We start from the raw sequence: 23467 nt of genomic DNA on the forward strand, positions 1-23467 counted from the left end.
AAAAGTGACAGGAAAGACATTTATGATTTACAAAAGATTTATGCTGTTCTTTTGACCTTTCTATTTATCACATTATATATACAAATATTAAGCAGCACATCTGTTTTCAACACTGATAATAAGCAATGTTTCTTGAGCACTAAATCAGCATATTAGAATGATTTCTTTAGAACCTTGACACTGAAGGCTAGATTAATGGCTGCTGAAATTCAGCTTTGCATTTGAAATATTAAAATGGCAAACAATTATTTTGAAGTGTAATACTATTTACAATATTACAGTTTAACTGCATTTTTGTTCAAATAAATGCAGTCTTGGTGAGAATAAGATTTTTCTTTGAAAAATATATTACAAAATTTTACCAGCCCCAGACTTTTGAACAGCAATGAAGTTTGTTGATTTAATTAAATTAAAACCTTAGGCAGGATACCAGCACACCAGCATCCACAACATATGCTTTTTTTATCACTCACAAAATATTTAGACTGAATTGCATTCCTCCTCAGTTCACCTGCTCTCAAACTCCAGATTTACTCGCAAACAGGCCCAATGCGCGTTCCATCCCAAAGTTAAACAGATTCTGCAAAAGAAAAAAAGAGATCAGGGCAGAAAGGCTGCAGGCTTTAAAAAAGAGATTATTTGGGCCAAAAGCCCATAGATTGATCCTATTGTATTTTAATAATGTGTCTATGGACTCACTTAGACATGCAAAGAGAGAGAGAGTCACCAGGATTGACTCCTCATAAGGAATCAATGTTTGGAGAGTGAAAGCCAGGGGGCAAAGTTCCCTTTAGTTCCCAGAGTTGTAAAAGAGAGCGTTAATCAATTCTCATATCATTATCATGTCGACTGCTCATCTCCCTTCTCTCTTAACCCATCGCTCAATCTTCTCGCCACCTTCTTCCCTTTCTTCTGCTTGTGTACATTTCGGATTGTTCGGGCGTTTGAGATTAGCTGATCTTATGGTCACTAGGGTGGTTTCAGACGCGCACACACTGGCAAACAAAAGCGTACACTTTTTATCCCACTTTCTTTCTCCCTTTGCATGCTCCCAAGCAAACAGTAACGTGACCCTGATAGTTTTCGCTTCAGGGCTTTCTGCTGCCCCTGTGTGGCAGAGTTCATCCCAGACTCTCGCAATAAACTCACAAAGGCCTCAGTATGCCACGAAACACACTGCCACTCCCCCCGGCGGCTCGGGAAAGGCCTGTGTGCACATCCACGGTCCCCATAAGGCCTTGTGTAATTAAGTGCATATGCTCGTTAGCAACCCGTCCTTCTCTGTATTCCCTCAACTTTGCATACCTCTCTCTATATATCCCCCATCCCTCCTCCTTTCCCCGTGGTTTGTCAGATGAAGTGATTGCTTTTCTCTCCCACCCCCTCAGTGGTATTTAGCTATTCTCATTTGCATGTACATGCCCTTGCTGTGCGGCCGGCGAGCCGCTGAGATTGATCAACAACACAGCGGCATGTTTTATTACATGTCAGTCGGAGGCAGGAACCAGACGCAATGGGCACATACACGCGCACACACACACACTCATGTATGTGCATAACTAGGTACACGTGTAATGTAAACAGTCCATCTTCATGAACACATACACACAGAGACAAGCGGACATGTAAATCTGATGTGTGCATCCGTTTGAAGGGATATTGTTGAAAAAATGTCATTCTGTAATCATTTCCTCACCCTCATGCTGTTCCAAATCTGTAGGATTATTTTTCTTCTGTGGAACACAAAAGAATCTCACAATGATGTTTTGAAGCCCATTGACTTTCAATGAACAGACAAAACCTGTTTGATCAAATATCTTCTATGTTCAACAGAAATTTTGAGTGAACTGTCACTTTAAAATGATTCTTTTTTAGGCCTTTTGTTTATTTTGACCCATCTACACAATGAATACTTCTATCAAAAATGCAGTCAAGGTCACCTCTCTTTTACGTTTACGTTGTCTGGACGTGAACGTACGCATCATTCCACCACTCTAAGGATCCGCATCCAATTCAGTGTAGCTGACTCAATAATTTGCAATCTGCCCGGATAAACCGTCAAATAAACCCACAAATGGTGCCCTGAGATTCTTATCGAGTTTCTTTTCCTGAAGAAACTGTTTTTTAAGACTTTGGCAGAGCCGACTCTGCCGTTTCCTCGGTTTGCATGCCTGATAGATATTAATATGCGCAAATGGTGGATGCAGTACAAAACGCTGGTAATGAAGTGAAGAGCTTTGGGCTCTTGTGGAGCTTAAGAGCAGGCGTGGGGGAGCCAGCACATGGTTAGCCATATGCCTCTGAGCAGTTAGAAGCCTCCTCTGGGAGGCCTTGGGGAGTGCTTGCTTGCTTTTCTTTCCTCTTATATTTTTAGAGTCACGCTTTTGCTCTGATTCAGTCCCCTTAAATGTATGAGCTGCCCTTCAACCTGATTTTACACCATGGCTCAGGTCTGATTAGTGAGTTCTGGAAAGCGGGTCTATGAGTGGTTAAAGTAGCCTCCAATAGTAAGGGGTTAGCAGCTCTGTTAGCTTTCTAGACTAGATGTGGGATGAAAGGGAGCAAGAGGTCATGATCAAGAGATGTTTTTTTGTTCTGCCTACAGCAGGTGCTCTGTTGCACTCTGTGTGGTCTACAGCTTTGTGTCGGGACACAGGTTTTACATTTGGCATCATGTAGAGACCCAACAAAATATCACATTATTAATGTACAAAATAAATATGATATTTTCTTTTAGCTTTCATTGTTTTGTTAATGGTGAGCAGGTTACACAATCTGTCCCGCTCAGCCAAAAAATAGATTTGTGCCCAAATAATGCAAAATGTGCCAAAATGTTTAGCATTTATACACACATTTAAAAACATATAAATGTGTGTGCATATATATATATATATATATATATATATGTACACACACACACACATACATACACATATACACACACACATATGTATGTTTGTTTATATATATATATATATATATATATATATGCACAAGTGTGTGTGTGTGTGTGTGTGTGTGCACCATTTGTGTGAATTTAAATGCAATATTAAAATTAAATGTAATATTATGTAATCTTAATTTAAAAATTGTAATAAAAGCTTACAATTATACAATACAATGTAAATGTTTTTCTAGGACAGCTATATGTTCAGACTTTTGCCAAAAAGAAGAAAAAGAAAAAGATGCCATATGACGCAAACCATTAATTAGCCATTTAGTCATTTCTAATGCATTCTAACTGATGATGACAAAACAAACCACGACAATTTGCAAAAAATAAAATAAAATAAATAAATAAAGCAAGGCATAAATGCACATGTATAGGATCAATTGACCCAAATGATCAAGATCTACAAACTGGCCCAAAAGTCTCTCAGACAGGTTCCGGGTCACTGGGTCATCCTTTCTGTCTAGCCCTGCCAGAATCAGACCTGTGACACATTTTTGGGTCACAACCCACCAGTTGAGAACCACTGCTTTATAAAGTACAAACCATGATTGACAGTGAAACAGAGAAAGCAAGTGAGTCACTCACTGAAGACTCTGCTTGTCACGAAGACATCTGGATGGAGAGATCTGTTGTTCTTTAGAGAGAGAGAGAAAGGAAGGAGGGAGGAAGCGAGAGGGATTGTTCTCTTTTAGATCTCCTTGTAGCCCACCAGCCTGGCTGAATCTCTGCAGTCCCCGAGGAGAGAGTGCGAGTAATCCGGGCTCTGCCTTCTCCTTACACAAACGCCAGGATCAGCGCTCCTCGCACAAGTAATTAGAAGATAATGGGCAGTAATGCGGCCCGATCTGTCCCCATTATCTCCTGGCACTGCCAGCACAGCGCCATCTGGTGCCTGATCTGGACACAGCAGATCTTGAAAATAGAGCCTGGCATTAATTTAATCCAACCACACCTTTCGTTTATTCATAAACCCTTTGAGGTCTGTGTGTGCGTGAGTAGACAAAACATAATTAAAGAAGATGGTCCTGCTGGCTGCAAATTTGTATGTGTGTGTTTACCAGAGAACATTAATTAAAGGATATCCCTTTTAGATGCATTTTATGTGTGGGCGCAACTAAGTATGTTTTAGTGACTTAAAGGGAGCCAAGCAAGATTTAGGTATATTTAGATTTTTTTTAAATAGTTGGCAGTATATGAGTGAAAATAATGTATCCCATGTCCTGATTAACAGTCTGGCCAGTGCCAAGCTTAATAATTCCCTGCATTTAATAAATCACTGTGTCGATTAATGTCAGACTGCCTTTGTTTTGGATCCAAAACATCCATTCCATGCTTAAACCAACAAAGAAGTCTCTTAAAGATTTACTAATTACCACATGAATAAGAATCCTCCTTTAATCATTAATACAAAATCTAAGTATTCACTTCAACACTGTACAAATATATATTTTAATGTACAAAAAAAAAATGCTGGTTAAATTGATGTCCATCTATGAAATTGGTGCTTATTCCAAATTATTAAAGTAATTTTTGAAAGATTTTAAACACTCTATAAAGAAAAGAAATGTGTCTTTAAGTATTAATTAATTGAATAGTGTTATGCTTTCATAAAAGTAATGGTTAACGGTAACAGGGTTAACAGAGCTATAGTTTAATTTGACATAAGTATACAAAATGATAACAGGGTTGATATTTTAATATCATCCCCTACTGACAGATTTAAAAAAAAAAAAAGATAAAATGATTAAAAAAAACATAATCCTTAATTATCCCTGAAGGGTTCAGTTTTTGATGATGCCAGGTTTTTATTATTATTATTATTAAATACGGATAGTTAATTATTTCAAAAGGGGGAAACACCTTCGACTAAACTCTTTACAAAGGACAGTTAAAAAAAGGCTTCATGTCAAAAGAGAAAAAACAACAACAAACAAATTATGCTACTAGATGTGTTCAAAAAATCTATATGACACATACTAAAAGTTGGCATCACCAATTACATTCTAAAGTTTTTACACGCATGTATACAATGGACATTTAGTAGAATGACCCAGCATTTGGGAGTGTATATCCGAGTTTACTCTGACATAAATATATCGGCGTGTGGTTCTCCAGTGGCTGTTCTGGGCACTGATGTTTAGCCCACACCTGAGGCACCCCTCTCCCCTTACTGCCAGGTCAGGTGTCTGTTTCTGCACCCAGAGCTGCTGAATGCCAACACGCGTGTCTACGCTTACACGAAAACTGGCAGCGCTTTTAAAACCGGATACACGGATCCTTATCCCTTAGCCGTTCCTTCCTAGACATGTTTATTCATTTATCATGTTTGGTCTTTCAGTGTTTTCTAGGTATTACAGGGCTAATGACATTGTTCATTTGTTTATATCTCATGCGCATGAATGAAATACCACAGGCAGACTAAACTTCAACTTCACGGTGACCCCTCCCGTTACTGATCTATAATAAAACAGATGATATGCAAATATAAACATAAATACCACAAATCAACACAAGCACTGTTTTCCGCCGCATCTCCCTCCCACCCTCTGTCTCTCCGTTCCACTAATTTGCTCTTGCAGCAAACCTGTCTTTTTATTGAGATGCTAACTCCCTTTATGAGCACCTAATCCTGTAGCACGGGGGATAATTTATAGGGCATTTACATGAGGAAGGCCAGCTAATTGGGAGCATGTGTCTGAGTAAGCCCGTACGACGCTCCTGCACTACAAATGAGCTTCTGCCTGCTCTGACATCATCTCTCTGCATCTTAATATCATTTACATTCTTAAACTTCCCTCCGTGCTATCAAATATTTCACCTGCCGCTATAAACTGCATTGTTAGCGCTTTCCATGCCATCGCGAGGTTGAAACCCAAGCGTCTCTCCTGGAGTTGGTTGGTTTGGTCCTTCTAGACGGCACTGATATAGCAGACAGACAGGTTGCCAGCTGACCTAGTTGCGAAGTGCGCGTTTGTTTATGCCGCCGTGCTTATTTTCTCTCTCTGACCCCAAAAGGTGGTCCGAAATGATTCACTGCCGGACAAAAGAAGAATAAGGGGGGTGAACGCTGCGTTCAGGATTGAAAAATCTTCAGGTAGCAGCCGAAGTCATGATTAGCCATGATATACGGCCACTTTAACCGAACGGCGCAAGGCTCGGGAGCCCCCTCCCATTTGATTGAACACGTCCCCACTCCTCACGCAGCTGTCACCTTTGGCTAAGTGCCACACGCAAGGCTGGAAAAGTCCGTCTGAGAGATGCGCTGCTACACCTCTCAAGGGTTGACCCCTGACCTCTGCGGCCGACGGGGGAAGTGTCCGGGTCACCCTCCGCCAGCTAAGTGGCCCTTTATGTGCCGGCGATTTCACCTGACCTGTGACTCTCCTCCTCAGTCTCAACAGCATCCTGCTCTGCTCTGAGAACCGGCCCAACCTCCTTCCTCATTTACATCAGCTCGTTTTTTATAGCTTCACGGTTATATATTGGGCTTTGTCTGGCTGTGCGTGTACCTGCACTGGTCCCAGCTGCTGCTCATTAATAACCTGGTCTGCCGCACATGCAGAGAGAGAAATGGACGAGCTACTTACCATCCCGATAAAACACTCAGACACTGTAAGCACAACGGAGCGGATAGTCCATAACACAAAAAGAAAGGAAGGTGGTTATTGTGATGTATGTATTAAACAGAAAGTCCTTCTCGGTGTTTTGACCTGTCCTGTGGACAGTATAGGTGAAACCGAGTGTCCTAATGAGATGACTTCTATTATAGGACGAGGAGAACGGCAGAGGGCCTGAAATCTGTTACCCCGATCGCTGCTTAGAGAGCCAGAGGGGAATTAAAAGCATGGAAAAAGGATTTCTTTAGCACGCCTCATCAAAAGGGAATTAGCACGCTCCAGGAGGGGTGGCAGGAGAAGGCGACACAATGAAGGGATAAAGGGGGAAACAGCAGGATGAGCTGGTGTTCCACCTCTCAAGATTAGGCCAGCTTAAAGATTGAAAACACTGAGCCTGAACACCTCTGACAATGAAGTTTCTGTAAACTTTGCACAGTTTTGGCTAGACTAGATTAGAGTATGGACTAAGTCTTTTTTAAACTAGCAAAGGCTATATAAGTTGACTTTTTGCCACACTGGCTAATGGCGGCTAAATTGAGAGAATTTATTTGGCATAAATATTTAATTCTGGCCATTCAACTTTTATTTTGCGGTATTCTAGTAAAAACTATTTTTTCCTAATATTTCTGGCAGTCAGCGCAGATCATCACAGTATCATGTATGAAATAAGTCAGTCTCACTTTCTCTGTAAAACCGCACATTTTTTACCTCATTTTCATCTGGGTGGCTCAATGGGAGGAATATTCGACGTATGTGTCATTAAAGTACTACAACAAACAAACAAAAGAAAAAAAATGGGTAGTTTAGAACTTTACTTATTTTAATGATGCAAAATTTTCACTGAAATTGTGGAAGCTTTAGTTCTTTGTTTTAGTTTCTGTTTTTGACTTAAACTGTGTAGTATGTTGCACTTATTTATAAAATTACCAACCAGCGAGTGTCACATTTTACCCATTTGGTCCTTGGCAAGTGTCTATTTTGGACCTTGTGCACAAGCATATGATTGTATAAAATTTTTATTTTTATTTTTTCCACTAAGTTACATCACATTCCATGATGTAATCTAACTTTTAGGCATGTTTACACCAGTGAATGAATATTTCACTTTAAAACAGAATGAAATGTACTACAACATCATAAAAAAAAAGCTTTGAGGTAATTATTTTTTTTATAATCGTCACTCGTCAATTCATCTTAACATCAGCGACAATGTCTAAAATGTATGAAGTTGTGAAGCTAAGCGATCCCTTGGCAGCAGGAGTCTAATTTCAGGGCTTAATTTCTCTCACAAATAAAGTTTTCTCTTTAAGTGCTGAGAGCGTTGAACCCTTCAGTGTAACGGGAGTGGGAATCGAAAACCAGAAGTTTAAAGCTGCTCCTGAGATCCGCCTCAGGCATCTCAATTCGACCTGAGGTGTTACATCACCAACAAAACCTTCGATTTCTCTCCCCACACACCTCTCCCTCTTTATTTTCTTCTCTTTTTGTAACTCAACGTGGCTCCTCTGTCTGATTTGATGAAGTGAGCTTTGAGGCATCCGGCGCAAGACGTGCAACAAGCAGCAAACAGCGTGTAAACTAATGTCAACAGAAGCCCTCGCCGCCACTCCTCACCTTCACACTGATGAAACACGCTGAAACTGCACCTAGACTAAACAGACAAGCTCTGCTATGTTTTGCGGTTCATCTTCTTCTTCGTGAGGTTACGGTCATGGTTTTGGTGGTGTTTTCAGGACTAAAGAGGAGTTATATTGAGACATTATTGCATTCGAAGCGTCTGACTTGAGTTGTGTTTTTTATTTGTTGTGTGTAGTGACACATCACAAAGGTCTTTGGTGTGTCAAAGAAATCCACTCGAGAGTCAGCTCAGTGTGCTATATTTTCACTTGCTCATTCAGAGCTCCAGACTACAAGAAAGTGACTAGGGAGCCATTGGTTCCAAAAAAATTAAACTTTTAGGAGCCAAATAACTTTGCTTTACAGAATCGCTCTATGAAGATGGTTGTTCAGAAGTGCTTTAGTTCATTGACTGCAACGTTTTCTATTTAAGACAACAGTCACTATTTTTCTAAATGTATTTAAAATACATTTAAATACTGTACTCTTGTGATCCTGATCATATTTGTACCATATCATTGTCACTCTGTTTTGTAAGAATATTTTTTGCCTGCTTGAAAAAAAACTGTCACTAATAAGTTTCCCTTATAATCACTCAATCTTATAATTAGACTTAATTTTGGTAAACGTTATCCAATAACTTTAACCAATAACCATCCATCTTTTTTAAATGTTTGTTTTTAATAACATTTATTTAATTTATTCCAACAAAATTTGTGAATATGTACTGTTTTTTACATTGTCATGAACAGTCATTAAACAGATTTCTATCATGACAACTCTTGGAGGGATTGGCATGGTAATGTGCATGACAATGTTAATGTGTTTGGTCTTGGCGGAATAGATCTGCTATACTACTGCTGCTGCTGCTGAGGCAGAGCAAGTACTGAGATTTGCTACTGCCAATACATCCACAACATGCTGCTGTGAGCATGTAAGAAATACTGTTGCTGCACATATAACATATGTAATAACCCCCATATATAGTATACATGAATCACCCTGTAGCAGATCTATACAGGTGGAGCTGGGGGAGATGGAAGGTTTCTGAAGCGCGCTGCAACTGCTACAGCGAGCACTAGTCACGTATTTGAATGTTGAGCAGCAAGCGCATTGGATGCTGATACAAAAAGATCCAATCAGCTGCACCATGTGATAATGATGGCATTATGTCAGATTGTGTTTGATCTATCGGACTGCGCCCTCTAGAGTTTCATGACAGATCTTTGGATTAAACTGATTTAATTCTACTAAAAATACTTGTGAATCAGTTCCTGGTTCATTTCAAATTAGACATTACCTAACCCTTTAAACAAATTGCAGTTTAGTAACAGCTTTTTCACACTTCACAAGCAAGTTTGAGGCAGTTTCATGTATCTTTTAATTTAAATCAAGCATAGTATTAGTTCTGGCAGGTCACGTTAGTCAAGCTCGCATCAGCTGACTCTCAGCTGGGAGGGAGAGAAACGCGTTCGGAAGAACGGGGGCTAATCTGATGATGACTTGAGCGCTCTTCTGTTGCATTTTAGCAAATTATTTGAGGGGACGGAGGGAAGGCGGCATGTTTTCTGACACTTCCTTTCAGAGGTCACTGGCCCTCATCAACACACTTGTTTCCACTCGAGATACTCCGGCCCTTCTGCGACGGCCGAATCGAGCGGCTTCGTTTTTCAACCAGTTCTCACCCTCTCATATTCGGCTCTCTTTTAATATCCACTGCTTAGATATTGATGGAAAAATCAAGAGTGTCTTTTATGCCTCTCGTTGTTTCTGCATGGACTTAGACGAGTTGAAGTGATTGGCTGTGGCTGGTGTAGTGGATTGGAAAGCTTGGGGTAAAAGCTCTGGGTCACATTGCAACCAAAGGATTTTGGGAAAACAGCATACATGTGGCGTTATTACAGTTTTTAACACTTCTTGACTCAACTTTTTATTGAATCATACACTTTGAAGGATTACGAGTGAGATGACATGAGAACTGTATATCACAGAATAAAAAGTACACAAACAGCCTTCCATGTTACTTGTATACTTAAAACGCCAAAAAAATCAAGGCCTCTGTCTGATCCTAAAAATAAATTTTTTTTCAAGCCTGAGGGCAATAAATGCATCTAAAACCCACTGAAAATGACGACTCCTCCCTCATACCCTCACGGGATAGTAAAGTGTCCATTGGGTGCACACTTTAGAGTGTTGGCAGAAACCTTTTTTTTATTTTTTCGCCCAATATTTGGCATTTATCTATCTAGTGAGGTAGGCATATTCAAGGCACATATAAAAAAGTTATATATTACCATGGATTATGTAAAAAAAAAACATAGCACCGTGGCACTTTTTTGTAAGTGTAAATTCTATAGCCATAACCGGTGAATGCTATATTATTAATCTCTAAAGCAGTTAATATTCTGTAAGCAAATACACCAAAAAAAGCTGCCAGTGAACTGATTTTTGTAGCAAAAATGTCTGTAAAAATATTGCCATTAAAATGTAATTATATATAATGAATTACGATTTTTACAAACATTAATCTTGTTTAATTTATAAAGTCCCTTTAACTAAGCTCACTGCAGAGAGACATAAAAATATATATTTTCTGCTTTGATTTAATTTTTTTCCTTTCATTTAAGACCAAAATTTTATGAAAAAGGGAGGCTGTCAGTTATATTCTGTCCTCTCATGGCATACTGATTATGACTGTTATTTTGTCCATTTTTCCAGCACACAACAACAAAGACCTGTAGAGGAAAACGCATGTCCTTTGCCATCCTTTATTGCAAGTTCGGCTGTCCCCAGTGCACAATTCCTCCTCTCCACTGATTCTCCTGTATCAAGGCTGCGTTTGATTTCACACAGGCCAATGAAACAGCAGTCGGTAAGATAGCGACTGAACTATCAATCTTTGTAATGCAATCGGTGGATGGTGCACCGTGTGTAAATGTTTGCACAGGCATTCATCCAGACCTGGCGTCAAACCCATTCCATTGAAAAGAGGATCTATCCGGGGCAGCCAGGTCCCTCTCCCTCTCTCCTTTTTCCATTTCTCTCTCTCTCTTTTTCACCAGCAGCATGGTATTGAGCCTGATGAGCGTATTGTCTTTTACAGCTCTGTGCATTTTTCATATAGGCTTTGCTTTTATGTTTCATCTACGCCAGCTCAAGGGAGAACAGCTGTGTGGGCCCTAGATCTTCTGCAACTGACAGAGAACTCATTTCACTGGAAGAGACGGGTCAGGATGTAGAGTTTTTTTTTTACGTGCTACCTGCGGGATCTGATACAATCGGATCTCTCTGCCTTCGAAAAACCTCAACCAGCACCATGCACACAGCCAGATAACTGGAATAATAAACAGAAAAGCTGATCTGTGTCAACAGAGACTATGGATTTGTGCAATATTTTACAATGTGTTGGGCCCAGATTCAGACAGCACACATTTTGAGCAGGGCAATTTAGAAGATTTCTAGAAAAAATGCATCTACCTAAAGTATGTACCTACAAGGCATGGAAAAAGAACAGTGAGCAAATAAATAAAAGAATAAACTTAATTGTTTAAACTGCAATGATAAATGCTTTAAATGCCCTGTTTTCCTATTTTTAAACACCACTCTAATGTTAGAGTGACTATTATAATGCTACAACAAAATAAATAAAATAAAATACAAATATTTTTAAATACAAAATAAATAAATCTTAAATAATTGTAAATTAAAATAATTGTAAACTAAGTTTTTATATATATATATATATATACATACATACACGCACACAGACACACACACACACAATATTATCTAACGCTGAGTGTACGTTCTTTTATGACAGTTTCCTTTTACTTCAACTGCAATCAAACATACAGGAACATTTACATATTTTAGTAATTATACAACCACAAGAGTTGCAGATCAGCGTTTTGCAGAGTTCCTATCTAGTGCCATCAATGTAAGTCACAAATGACCAAAAGAGCAAACAAGTCTCATTTGTTTGAGGAGTAATACCTCCCTCTTGTGTGTTAACAGTGCAATTGCAGTTTGAATGGTGCATTTGTGATGCTTGTTCATTCATGTTAGTTTACCAGTCCATCCATTTGCGAATATTCGGTGTTGCAGAACACATGAAGAGTGATGATGCAACCAGGCTTTGTTTACATCAACATCATGGGCCTGAATAATTTTCCTGCTTCCTGAAAAGAACATGAAAAAAGTACTTAAGAAACAACATAGCATTTTGTACTACATAGGAACAATGTGAATTGTGTAGTACATCTATAGAAAGCGTGATTCGGCATGATGCTCCTGTTGTCTCCAGCGAACCGTGTTCAGAAGCCTGTGAACAGCAGATGATTTTCTATGCACCAGAATTGATTCGCACACTTTTATAGACCTCAGAACCTTGGAGGGATTCTGTCAGCAATCATTAAGGTGGTACAAGACAAAAACAGAGAAGATCGCATGAGACAATGTGCGATTTACTGAAGAAGAAAGAGAAAGAGAGAGCTCAAGTATGAAACTGAGAGAAGTAATGCATCAGGCGTGTTTTGTAACTCATCCTCTGTGACTACACAGAGCTCAAGGAAAATCTTTAGCTCTGAAGGAAAAGGTCAAATCCGAGGTAGCCACTGGTGAGGGAAGAGCATTTTTTCACACATGAGAAGGCAGCGTAAGGCCCTAACAGGCTGCTAGCAGTCAGTGATGTGCACTTCTCCCAGCTTGGTGCTTTGTCAATGTGCTGTGACTAAGCCAGGGGGGTCCCATATCCTCTCTCCTTAGCCTAATTAAAAGAGGATTAGCCGCCATGGAGTCCCAGACCCCTCCAGCGAGCAGCGCATCCGTTCCCCTTACTTTCTCAGGATAATCGCACCGCTAGGAACGACAGGAATGGTGAGAGGGGCTGTCTGGATTGACGCCCAGAAAACGAAGGGCGTGAGAGGAATGACTGTAAGCTTCGGTCACTTTGACCATGAGAACAGGAATGCAACTGCTCATCCACACACTGCTCCGTCTCCTCAAAGGCCAGCATGCATAGTTTAAAAGGGGACATGTACTATTTGGCCCAACATACAATGTACTTGAGAACAAATGAACACCCGTTTGTTTTATAGACATGTTTTTCTAACAGAACAGATGCAACATATGCGGAATGCTCATCTAGAAAAAGACAAAGGGACAGTGATTCACTATTTAAAACAGAAGATTCTGAATAAGGGTTTGCCTGTACAATTGAGATTATATGTGATGGTGCCATGTGTACGGCTTAAATCATTATGCTTTGGTCATCTTTTCACTGTATATCAAATTTTGCCCTCACAATGGAGTGGAACAATAAAACATTACTATATATAACAAAAATCATAAGGTATGATGAAAAATTATATGTACTTTGTACGTATGCGTCTAAATAGTATGATAAATTGACTAATAAATAATAATTCATCAATCATTAATCATCATTAAATCAACTGCAAAATTGATATATATATATATACATTTTGCAGTTGATGTAATGATTTTTGTAACGATTACTTTGTGGCAAAAATAAGCCCAAATACCTCCTTTGAGTTTCTTTTCTCGATCATGTACTTTTAAGCATTAGACATTAGTAGATATTATATGGCTTTCCTAAATATCACCCACAAGAATAATGACAGTATTTAAATTTTCCAGTGAACTATTTCTTTAACACGCTTCATATCCTTTATATACTTATAAAATAATATTCGCTCTGCCATTTTATTGCTCTATTACTATTACATATTCATCACTTTATTTTTGTTACTTAATTTTGCAGCTCAGTGTCTGGTGTCTCCTGAATTGCTTCTGTTAGAGTTGTTTGGAATAAAAGCGTCAATTAAACTAATGAATAGGAATGAAAATAAGGACAATGTGCAACACCACTCCATTGCACTAGAGGGCGACAATAATATTGTCTCAGTTTAAGTCCGTTTTACAAGTATTTGTTTCCCAGCACTGGAAGATCATTGCTGCGTCTCAATGTGCCTACTTTATACTACGCCCTGAAAGTATGTACTCTTTTGGAGAAGAATAAGTACACACTTTTGAGTGTGTAGTAGGCAAGCTTTGGGACATACTACTACGTCACACAACTGCGTCTTTAAAGGACCGCTCTGTCGCACCTGTTACACGTACCCTGTCATCTTGTCACAGTTAACATCCTCCACATTTAATTTCATTTAACTTCCTACCGTACTGGAGAGAAAAGAAGTAGCTCGTTGATCTGCCAGTCGCGTGTCTTTCGTGCAGAGAACTCTGCTCATATTCTCTGCATAATGATGCATTTAAAAGTTAACGACCAAATGGATGTTTATAAAAGTTCACATTGCTGTTGCAGATGAAATATAACACGGATAACAATAAATACATATTTTTTTTTTTACCAGGTTAAATGTTTATTATTAGTAACTCAAACCCCTTTTTGTAAACCTCTACCTAACCGTCGATCGCGCGCATCTCGTTTGTAGTTTTTCTAACGCGTTTTATTCCTGTTTGTAGTTCTGGACCGAATCCTTCACCAAAGCACAATGCCAATTTTAGCCATTAGAGTGTGCATGGATCCACACTTCAAAAATCGACCTGCAATAGTAGACCTTCCGGGGACTTTTGGCATACTCTTTTCAACATACTATGCTTTGGGACACACTTATTCTAATCTCACATACTATTTAGGATGGATAGTATATGAACATTGAGACGCAGGGCATTTCTTTTTCTCATTGGGAGCAAACCGCTTTTTGAGCTCTGACTGAGCCACATTAAAATCTCATATAAGTTTTTTTTTTTTTTTTTTACATTTGTACATGGAATCAATATACTGAGGATAGCAAATAATTTCCAACGTGAACATGATATTCAAGCGGAAATCCATCCTTTTACGTATAAAATGATTTTTAAACTGCCCTTACCCTAGTAATCACAAACGACTGTGACTGGTCCATCCTGAAGAGAGCTGAGAAAAGTAACAGATATGCAATAACAAAAGCTGCGTTTGTGATTTAGCAGCAACCTGGACAATAATTTACACCTGGATATTATCACTGAAAGCAGATCTAATAGTATTGACTGTTTTATTAATGAACGAGCCGCTGTTTTGAACATATCTATGTGCAACGCTTGGTGGCTTTTTGGCACGCTTTAATTGTTTCGATTCTCTGATTGGTGGAGATTTCTTTGCACTGCAGAGTCAAGGGTGATGTAGTTTCCACCTGGAATGTTAAGCACTGTTATTTAAGTTGACTGATGGCTTCAACCAAAGCATGTGCCATCGATTAACCTCTTCTTCTTCTTCTTCTGTGGATTACTGGTGGGTTTTATTCCACTTTTGTTGCCATTTCCAATTGCAAGCTTCTTTAACTATAATGTTCCCTTCCATTCTGCTTAATAAAATAAGTAAGTCTTAATCTATATAATATATTCAGTGTTTCTATGAAAACTGATAAGTGATGCCATTGAATTTGAACAAATCACAACCTTACTTGGCATCATCACTTCTTCTAACCAAGATCTGAACTGCAATTCTGCAGTGTATAGGCTATACTGAAGTCCCATCTGTTAACCTTTCATTCTTCCCTCATTTAAATTCTGGAATATAAAATACTGTTTCTGTATGACTATCACTGGGTTTTGTGATCCGTCTGTATATATTGGAAGAGAAATGCATAACAAACTGTTCTGATATATTCTTTGATATTAATCCCATTCTGTTCTTTTTGAATACTGTCATGAATCTGTAAATCAACTTCAGGTTGACTGAATAATTACGGAGAAATTGTTACTGTTGATCAATGTTATTTTAGTGATATTTCTATAGCCCATTCACTTGCTTTCTATGCAAAACCTGCTCATGCCCAGTTTATTGTCTCCCAGCTCTCCCCTATTATTGCTTTTGTAGGGTCATCTGATTTATGTCCTTGTAAATTAATTCAGTAAGCCACAGATAATTTTAGTAATCTTGCATCTAAAGTAGCCTATATCTGCCTGGTCGAAAACCAAACTGATAATAAGCTAATAATCCTATGCTCTCTAAAACATAATATAGACGAATAACAATCCTTTTTTCCATCACTGTACACAGGTTAGAGGTCAGAGCAATCGGCATATAATTTCCTGCTACTAAAGAATCTTTCCCTGGTTTGGGAATAGGAATTATAACAAACTTGTTTCCAGGATAAGAGCAGTTGTCCTTCCACCCATTTTTTATTAAAAATATCCAATATTTTTTAAGTATTACTTCATCCATATGTTTAATCAATAATATAACAATTTCTTTTTTTGAAGCAGTACTTCTAACTCTCATTAGCACTCTTTTTAGTTCCCACATTTTAAAAGTATAGCATCTACAGCAGTTTGACTATTATTTTTTTTTATCTCGATGTTGCTTTAAAATGTCCTCCCTTCTTCTCTTGTAGTTTTTTCTGTGTGCTTTTTTGAAAGGTGTAATCTAACTAACAGCTCAGCTTTTTCCTCCTTATTCACTGCTGTTTCCCCTTCCCTTGCTAGAACTAGAATATCCTGATTTCTATAAACACCAACCATCTTAAGGACACTCCATACTTTTCCCAACGGTGTTCTTCTTCTTATTGTAGAGCAAAATGATTGTCAATATTTCCTTTTAGCTTGCTTAATTATCTTCCTCGCCTGTGCCCATTTCCTGTGGTGGATTAATATGGTTGTTGGTATTAATGTTTTATGAATGCCTTATTTCTTTTCTTAACTGCTTGATGTGATCTTCATCCTACTTTTTACTTCTGACTTAGGTATTCCTCAGCTGCTTTTACAATATTTGAATCTATCACAACATAAATCTATATCATCATCCAAATTAAAATTCAATATACCATCAATGCATGACTTGTTAAATTCATCCCAGTCAGCTTTATCAAACCTCCACCTAGTTTGTTTGATCTTATTTTGTTTATAAAATTCTATTCTTATAGTACAATTTATTGGAAAATAATCACTCCCTAACGTTGAGTGATCTAAAGCATCCTATTAGCTTCAGGAACTATTGTCAGATCTAAACAATAAGTTGATAAATCCCTTATATTGACTCTAGTTCCTTTACATCATTTAAACATACTAAACCTTTTTCCGCCATAAACTCTTCATCTACCCCTCCATTAATACCTGTATATAAACTTCCCCAAAGTGAATTATGAGAATTAAAATCCCCACACCATATCAAATCCCCAGCTTTAGCTGTTACTGTATTCAGTTCCTCCAGTGTTAACTAATGTATGGATTTTAAAATTTTATTTAAAAAGAGGTCATATGATGCTGCTAAAAAGAACATTATTTGGTGTATTTGGTGTAATGAAATGTGTTTATGCGGATTAAGGTAAAAAAAAAAAACATTATTTTCCACATACTGTACATTATTGTTTCTCTTCTATGCCCCGCCTTTCTGAAACGCGTCGATTTTTACAAAGCCCATCGGTCTGAAAAGCGAGGTGTGCTCTGATTGGCCAGCTATCCAGTGCGTTGTGATTGGTCGAATACCTCAAGCGTGTGACAGAAATGTTACGCCCCTTACCATATTGTGATGCCTTGTCCCGGCTGGAGCGACGAGACAAAAACATTAAAACCCATTATAAACGAGGCATTTGTTGCATCCAGTGGACATAACTACGGATTATAATGACTTATACTGTCTTTTTACGTGTTGCATTGCATCGTGCCACGTAAACATAAAACCATGTCTGCATTTGTGATCGGAGAAATGACAAACAACAAGTGCTACTCTAATTATACTGCCCAAAAAACTCGCGTTTGAATCGTCAGTGGCAAATTCTTTAAATATTAAAAAAACGATGCCATAGAGGAACCATTTTTGGTTCCACAAAGAACCATTCAGTCAAAGGTTCTTTAAAGAACCATCTCTTTCTTACGTTTTTATAATCTGAAGAACCTTCTTTTGCCACAAAGAACCTTTTGTGAAACAAAGGTTCTTCAGATGTTAAAGGTTCTTTATGGAACCATTTAGACAAAAAGGTTCTTCTATGGCATCGTGAAGCACCTTTATTTTTAAGAGTGTACAGCGAGAATAAAAGTTAGGACTTCTTTCTTTGCGTGAACATTTGGGCGGCGTTATGCCAATCTTCCCACATAGTGACGTAGACATGTGGGGGCGTGTTAGAACGAGCCGTTTTAGGTAGGCGTGGTTGACTCTTAACTTTTAAAGAATATCTCTTTGGATTTGAGATTTTAGTCTTTGCAACTTTACAGATCTTCTTTATGCACCAAGAGCTTGTAACACTCCAAAGAGAAAGGAAAAATTGAAATCGCATCATATGACCCCTTTAAAAGTCTGTCTATAAGTTATCGTCAAAATCGCTTCCGCTTTCTTACCCACTTCCGTTTTATGGTCACAGACAAGAGTAAAGCCCGCCCACCAACACTACAAGCCAAACCCAGAGCGAGAGGGGGCTGAACCTCACGCAGAATCCGATCTGTCCCGTGCAGAAAAACACTAGAGAGGCGATCTCCTGCTGGAAGTGCTTATTAAAAGATCTGCTCCATATCAGCCCCGAATAATTCAAAGATATCGCCTACAATGGAAGATGGCAGGGAAACAGCTGCGATGAGAGAGCAAAAACGGAAGGATCGACAAATAGGTTGGCTACTACTGAATTATTATTATTATTATTTAATATCACGTGTTTGCGCCGTTGTGTGCGTGGATATACGCTGCATTCAGCTGACATATAATACGAATAAGCCATACTAAATGTCTCTGTGTATTGTCTTTAAAAAGATTAAAAATGCATTAGAAACTATATAAACATTGGAAGCACGTCCATGCTCCCTTTTTTTCTTCAGGGTCTGTTATTTTTGAGAGTGCAGCATGGGTGTGTCTTTATGCTCTCTGTGCCAAACTGGGCAACAACAGGTGCTCATACCCCAACGATATTAAAATGAGTCCTGTAGCACTATACAATCCCAAGCACTTGTGTTTTCATCAGAACAATCACCTGTGTTTTGCTGTTTATTTCATTTATTCTTTTTATTGTTTGTTTAGGCTCTGAATTGATCTCACAAAATAATAAAGGTATAATAATGAAAAAATATGATGTAGTATAGTATAATATAGTGTGGTGCAGTATAGTGTAGTACTGAATGGTATAGTGTCTCATAGTAGCCTATAGTATGGTGTGGTTTAGTAAAAGCAGTAAAAAAAATTGCATATAAATGTCTAGAATTATTCTAATTATTTGTGCTGAACAACATGCAGTTAAAAAATTGTGTTGGGAAACACTAGGACTTTATTTTGGAATAACCTAAATGTACCTTGAATTATAGTGTATTAAACACAAACATCACTTAAATAGATCTACAAAGTTTTATATCATGTTTCTGGTGTTCAAAGATCTCGGCTGTAATGTAAAGGTTGCAAGGTTAGTACCAGGCAGCGATGATTTAATCATTCTACAATTGCTGTGATCATTGTCCTGCTCAATAATCATATCCAGCATTCAATCTTACTTTGCTTTGACTGTCGCAGCAGTTAATGTAATTTACTCTGGATGGATCTGCTGAAGGAAATGTTTTCTCTCTTATTAGGGCCGATGGGCTTGTAGACTAATGGTTTTAGGCCATACATACAGTAGCCTCTTACAGTTACATTTCTCTATAGATCGGTGGTGTCACACAAATGATGATACTCAAGGTAGGTAAGGTTTGAAAGTAAAGCAATGGCAGTTTTGTTTGTTCATTTCTGTTTTTAACGGTAGGGAAGCGTTCATTTGCTATATGTGTGGCTTATCGATGTGGGTGAATGGCTATGAAATGTTAATGTGCTGTTGAAGTTCCTTGGTTCATAAGCAAACTAGTGCTATAATGCGTGCACTTCAGCTTGAAGCTAAAAGATTGAGTGTTTTGCGTCTTTGAACTCATTTAACCCATCATTTTTGTGTTACAGTGGGTTAATGGACATTTATATGTGTCTTTTTATCTTTTTTTATTGTGTAGTAATTTAAATAAAAAAGTATATGCATATGCACATTTGCTTTGCTTTACAGCCTTGGAGAATGCAGACAGTGACATTGGCTTGTGTGGTTGGATCCTGGTGCTTTTCTCCATCCTGCTCACATTGCTGACGCTGCCTCTCTCCATATGGATGTGCATTAAGGTACTTTGTGGTGGTCCTTTCATTAGTGTGATGTCATACATCTGTCATACACCTTTTCCTTTAAATCTTTGTATGTAGAAAAAAAGAAGATTGGAAGGGGAGCACCTATAAAAAAAATTAAAATTGTTAAGCTGATAATTAATGTTTTGGCATTAAATGGCCTATAATGTAATATAATATAATATAATATATAATTAATTAAAAATAACACTAATCAGACATTTTGAATGCTACAAGTGAATTTAGACATCACAACATTATAATATACTGTGTATTCATTTTGAGATTTGCAAAAGATTACATGATATTTTTTATAATTGCAATGTTAGTCAATTATTAGCATTATTAAAGATTAATATAAGTGAGAGTTTGATCACAGCAAAGGTAATCTAAATGTAGTTAAGCATGTAATTTCCAGTACTGACTGATATATCTGTTATCAGCTGATACTGATAAATGAAAGAAAAATATTACAACCAATATTACAGCTATAAATTGTGCATCCCTAAAGATTTTCTAGTTATGTTCCGCTCTAAAATGATTCATTAGCTAGAAATTGCGTTTCATGAGGGCAAACTCTATAAAGTGATTTTACAATCCTTGTTGGAAATCATAAACGATTGGAAAAGTTGTGAAAATTCATTGGTCAAAAGGTGTGGGTATATTTAAGTTGTGTTGATCATTCCCTTATCCCATATCATAAATTTGTGCCACATTTTTTCATACCAGATTGGAGTGTTTTTCATAGGAAGTGAGAAGTCCTATAATCTTTATCTTTATCATCTTTATCTTTATAAGAAAGATGAAGAAGGAATGATAAAGGTTGCCATTCAACATCTAAATGACATAATTGGGGGCCATTTTACCTTCTGCTGTTTTAAACTGCTGTAGTTTTGAGATAAAAATACTTCTTGTTCCTACAGATAGTGAAGGAATATGAAAGGGCAATTATCTTTCGCCTGGGACGCATTTTACGAGGAGGAGCCAAAGGACCAGGTAAAAGAAAACAAATCAATAGGATTTGATCTTTCTGATTTAATCACTGCTAGTGGTTTAGGCATCTCATGTGATAATGATCCTGCTCCTGTTGTCTGTAATCAGTGATCACACTTGTGTTGTTTTTGTTATGTGTGTGTGGTTAAATGTGACACTTTTTGCAGTCTACTTGTTTGCATTTGTGCTGTGGCCGTCCACCACAATGATGGCTTGTCACAAGTCGAAAAAATAAAACCACTTGTGTTGTAGAGAAACAGAAGTGATCTGTTTTGCACCTCGGCTGACCTGAATAAACCACATTTTTTTCAGGATCACACTAGCATTCATTTGAGTATGCTATAAAGGTACAAAAAGGCACACCTTACTCAATCATATGCAAATGTAATAGATAAATTGATTATATTCAGGAAATATATTCCAGTAAGCACATGTGATTTCCTGAGGCATCTGTAAAAGATCATATCGCCTGCAAAGCATCACGTTTTATTTTAGTTGTTTATTTTAAGGGCACATAATGTTCTTGCATAACTTTTCATAGTCTTTACAGCTATATTGTAATAGCTATATAAAAAGGTATTAACATCTGAGATTGTAATGTCAGGTTATAACGTCATAACGTGCTCTGTACTCTAGCCTTCTAAGCCATAAAAGTCATTTGACCAGATGTCTAATTACCATCCATTTTGTTTGTGGCCCTTTTGCCATGATGTCACGTATTTCATTGAGGATTTTGGATCAGGTTTCATGCAGTGCTGTGGTTGTTACGGTGATTATGCCATTTTCATGGAGATTGATCTTGGTGACTGGTTATATTTCTGTTTGCATTTCTTTGTCTTCTCCTCCTTCTCTTTCTATTCTTTATATTCAGCAATTTAATTAAATTCAGACCACTTAACTGATGGGTTCCATCCAACTTGTTTTTATTTTGCACTTCATTTCGGCCTCAAAGTGAGGTCACGTTTACTGTTGCGCTGTCAAATTTCACAGGCAAAATCCAGTCATTTGAGTAGGAGTCCATGCGATCGCGAGTTTCATCTGAGGGTGAAAAAATTCCTCACACAGATTTTGCTCATGTTCAAGTTGCCGCATTCGCAAACAGAAAGCTGCTTGGTTTGCAAGTGCCTTCATTGTGAACTGTCTTTCATACATTTCATACAAAATACTTTTTTTTTTTTTTTTAAAGGGGTCCTATTATGCTCTTTTACAAAGTCTTGATTTTGTTTTGGGGGTGTACTAGAACAGGCTCTCATACTAGGTTGTTCGAAAAACACATTATTTTCCACATATTTTACATTATTACAACACCTCTGTCCCCAGTCTGGCATGAACGGCTCGAATAGTTCCTGTATCAAATGAAGGCCCGCCTTCTGAAATACGAAATGTGCTGTGATTGGTTAGCTGGGCCAGTGTGTGTTGTGATTGGCAGCACTTGGGGCCTGGTCGCGAAATGTCATGCCCTTTACCATGCGAGCTTCAGTGTAAATATTGCCTCAAAATCAAATCAATTTGAGCGCGATTTAAACCCGGATGATTGTAACCACTCTAAGTTCGTCTGCCTTGGGAAAGCTAGCGCGTCTCCGACATAGTGATAACACTCGTTGCCTTCTCTAGTGCAACTCAACCAGATCTCATCCCATTCTTCGATATTTGTGATATCACAAATCCCGGAAAATATGTGTTGTAGTCCAAACGAGTTGTTTGTTGTAGTTTTTGAAAAGTGATTTCTGTTAAATCAAATATCTCCTTTTGAAGTGGACTTTGAGCTTCATAACTTTGCAGATCTTTTTTTTATGCTCAAACAGCAACATTACAGACTAACTAAAGTTGAAAAAGTGAAAAAGCATAATAGGACCCCTTTAAGATGTGCTACTTTTGAAGACATTTAATATCAAAGTTTGAAAATGTCCTATCAGCTTGCATTGTTAAAGGGGTCATATGATGCTTTTTTTAAAGATCATTATTTTGTGTATTTGGTGTAACAGAATATGTTGACATGCTTTAATGTTCAAAAAACACATTATTTTTCAAATACTATACATTATTGTAGGTCCTCTATGCCCCGCCTCTCTCAAACGCTTCGTTTTCTACAAAGTCCCTCCTTCGACAAGTGCAGTCTGCTCTGATTGGCCAGCTGACCCAGTGCATTGT

General features: G+C 38.0%; 1 protein-coding gene across 1 annotated transcript; it reads left to right on the top strand.

Moving 5' to 3' along the window:
* The first annotated feature begins 18585 nt into the window (after positions 1–18585).
* Positions 18586–21582, top strand: LOC107595718 (erythrocyte band 7 integral membrane protein-like). The gene is made up of 5 exons (XM_016286212.1): positions 18586–18809; positions 19829–19861; positions 20214–20323; positions 21247–21319; positions 21569–21582. Exons 1-5 carry the CDS (start codon positions 18749–18751, stop codon positions 21580–21582), a joined length of 291 nt encoding a protein of 96 aa, XP_016141698.1. The 5' UTR covers positions 18586–18748.
* Positions 21583–23467: the final 1885 nt, after the last annotated feature.

Source organism: Sinocyclocheilus grahami, unplaced genomic scaffold, assembly GCF_001515645.1.
Source record: "Sinocyclocheilus grahami isolate Dianchi unplaced genomic scaffold, SAMN03320097.WGS_v1.1 scaffold207.1, whole genome shotgun sequence".
NCBI classification, from domain to species: Eukaryota; Metazoa; Chordata; class Actinopteri; order Cypriniformes; family Cyprinidae; genus Sinocyclocheilus; species Sinocyclocheilus grahami.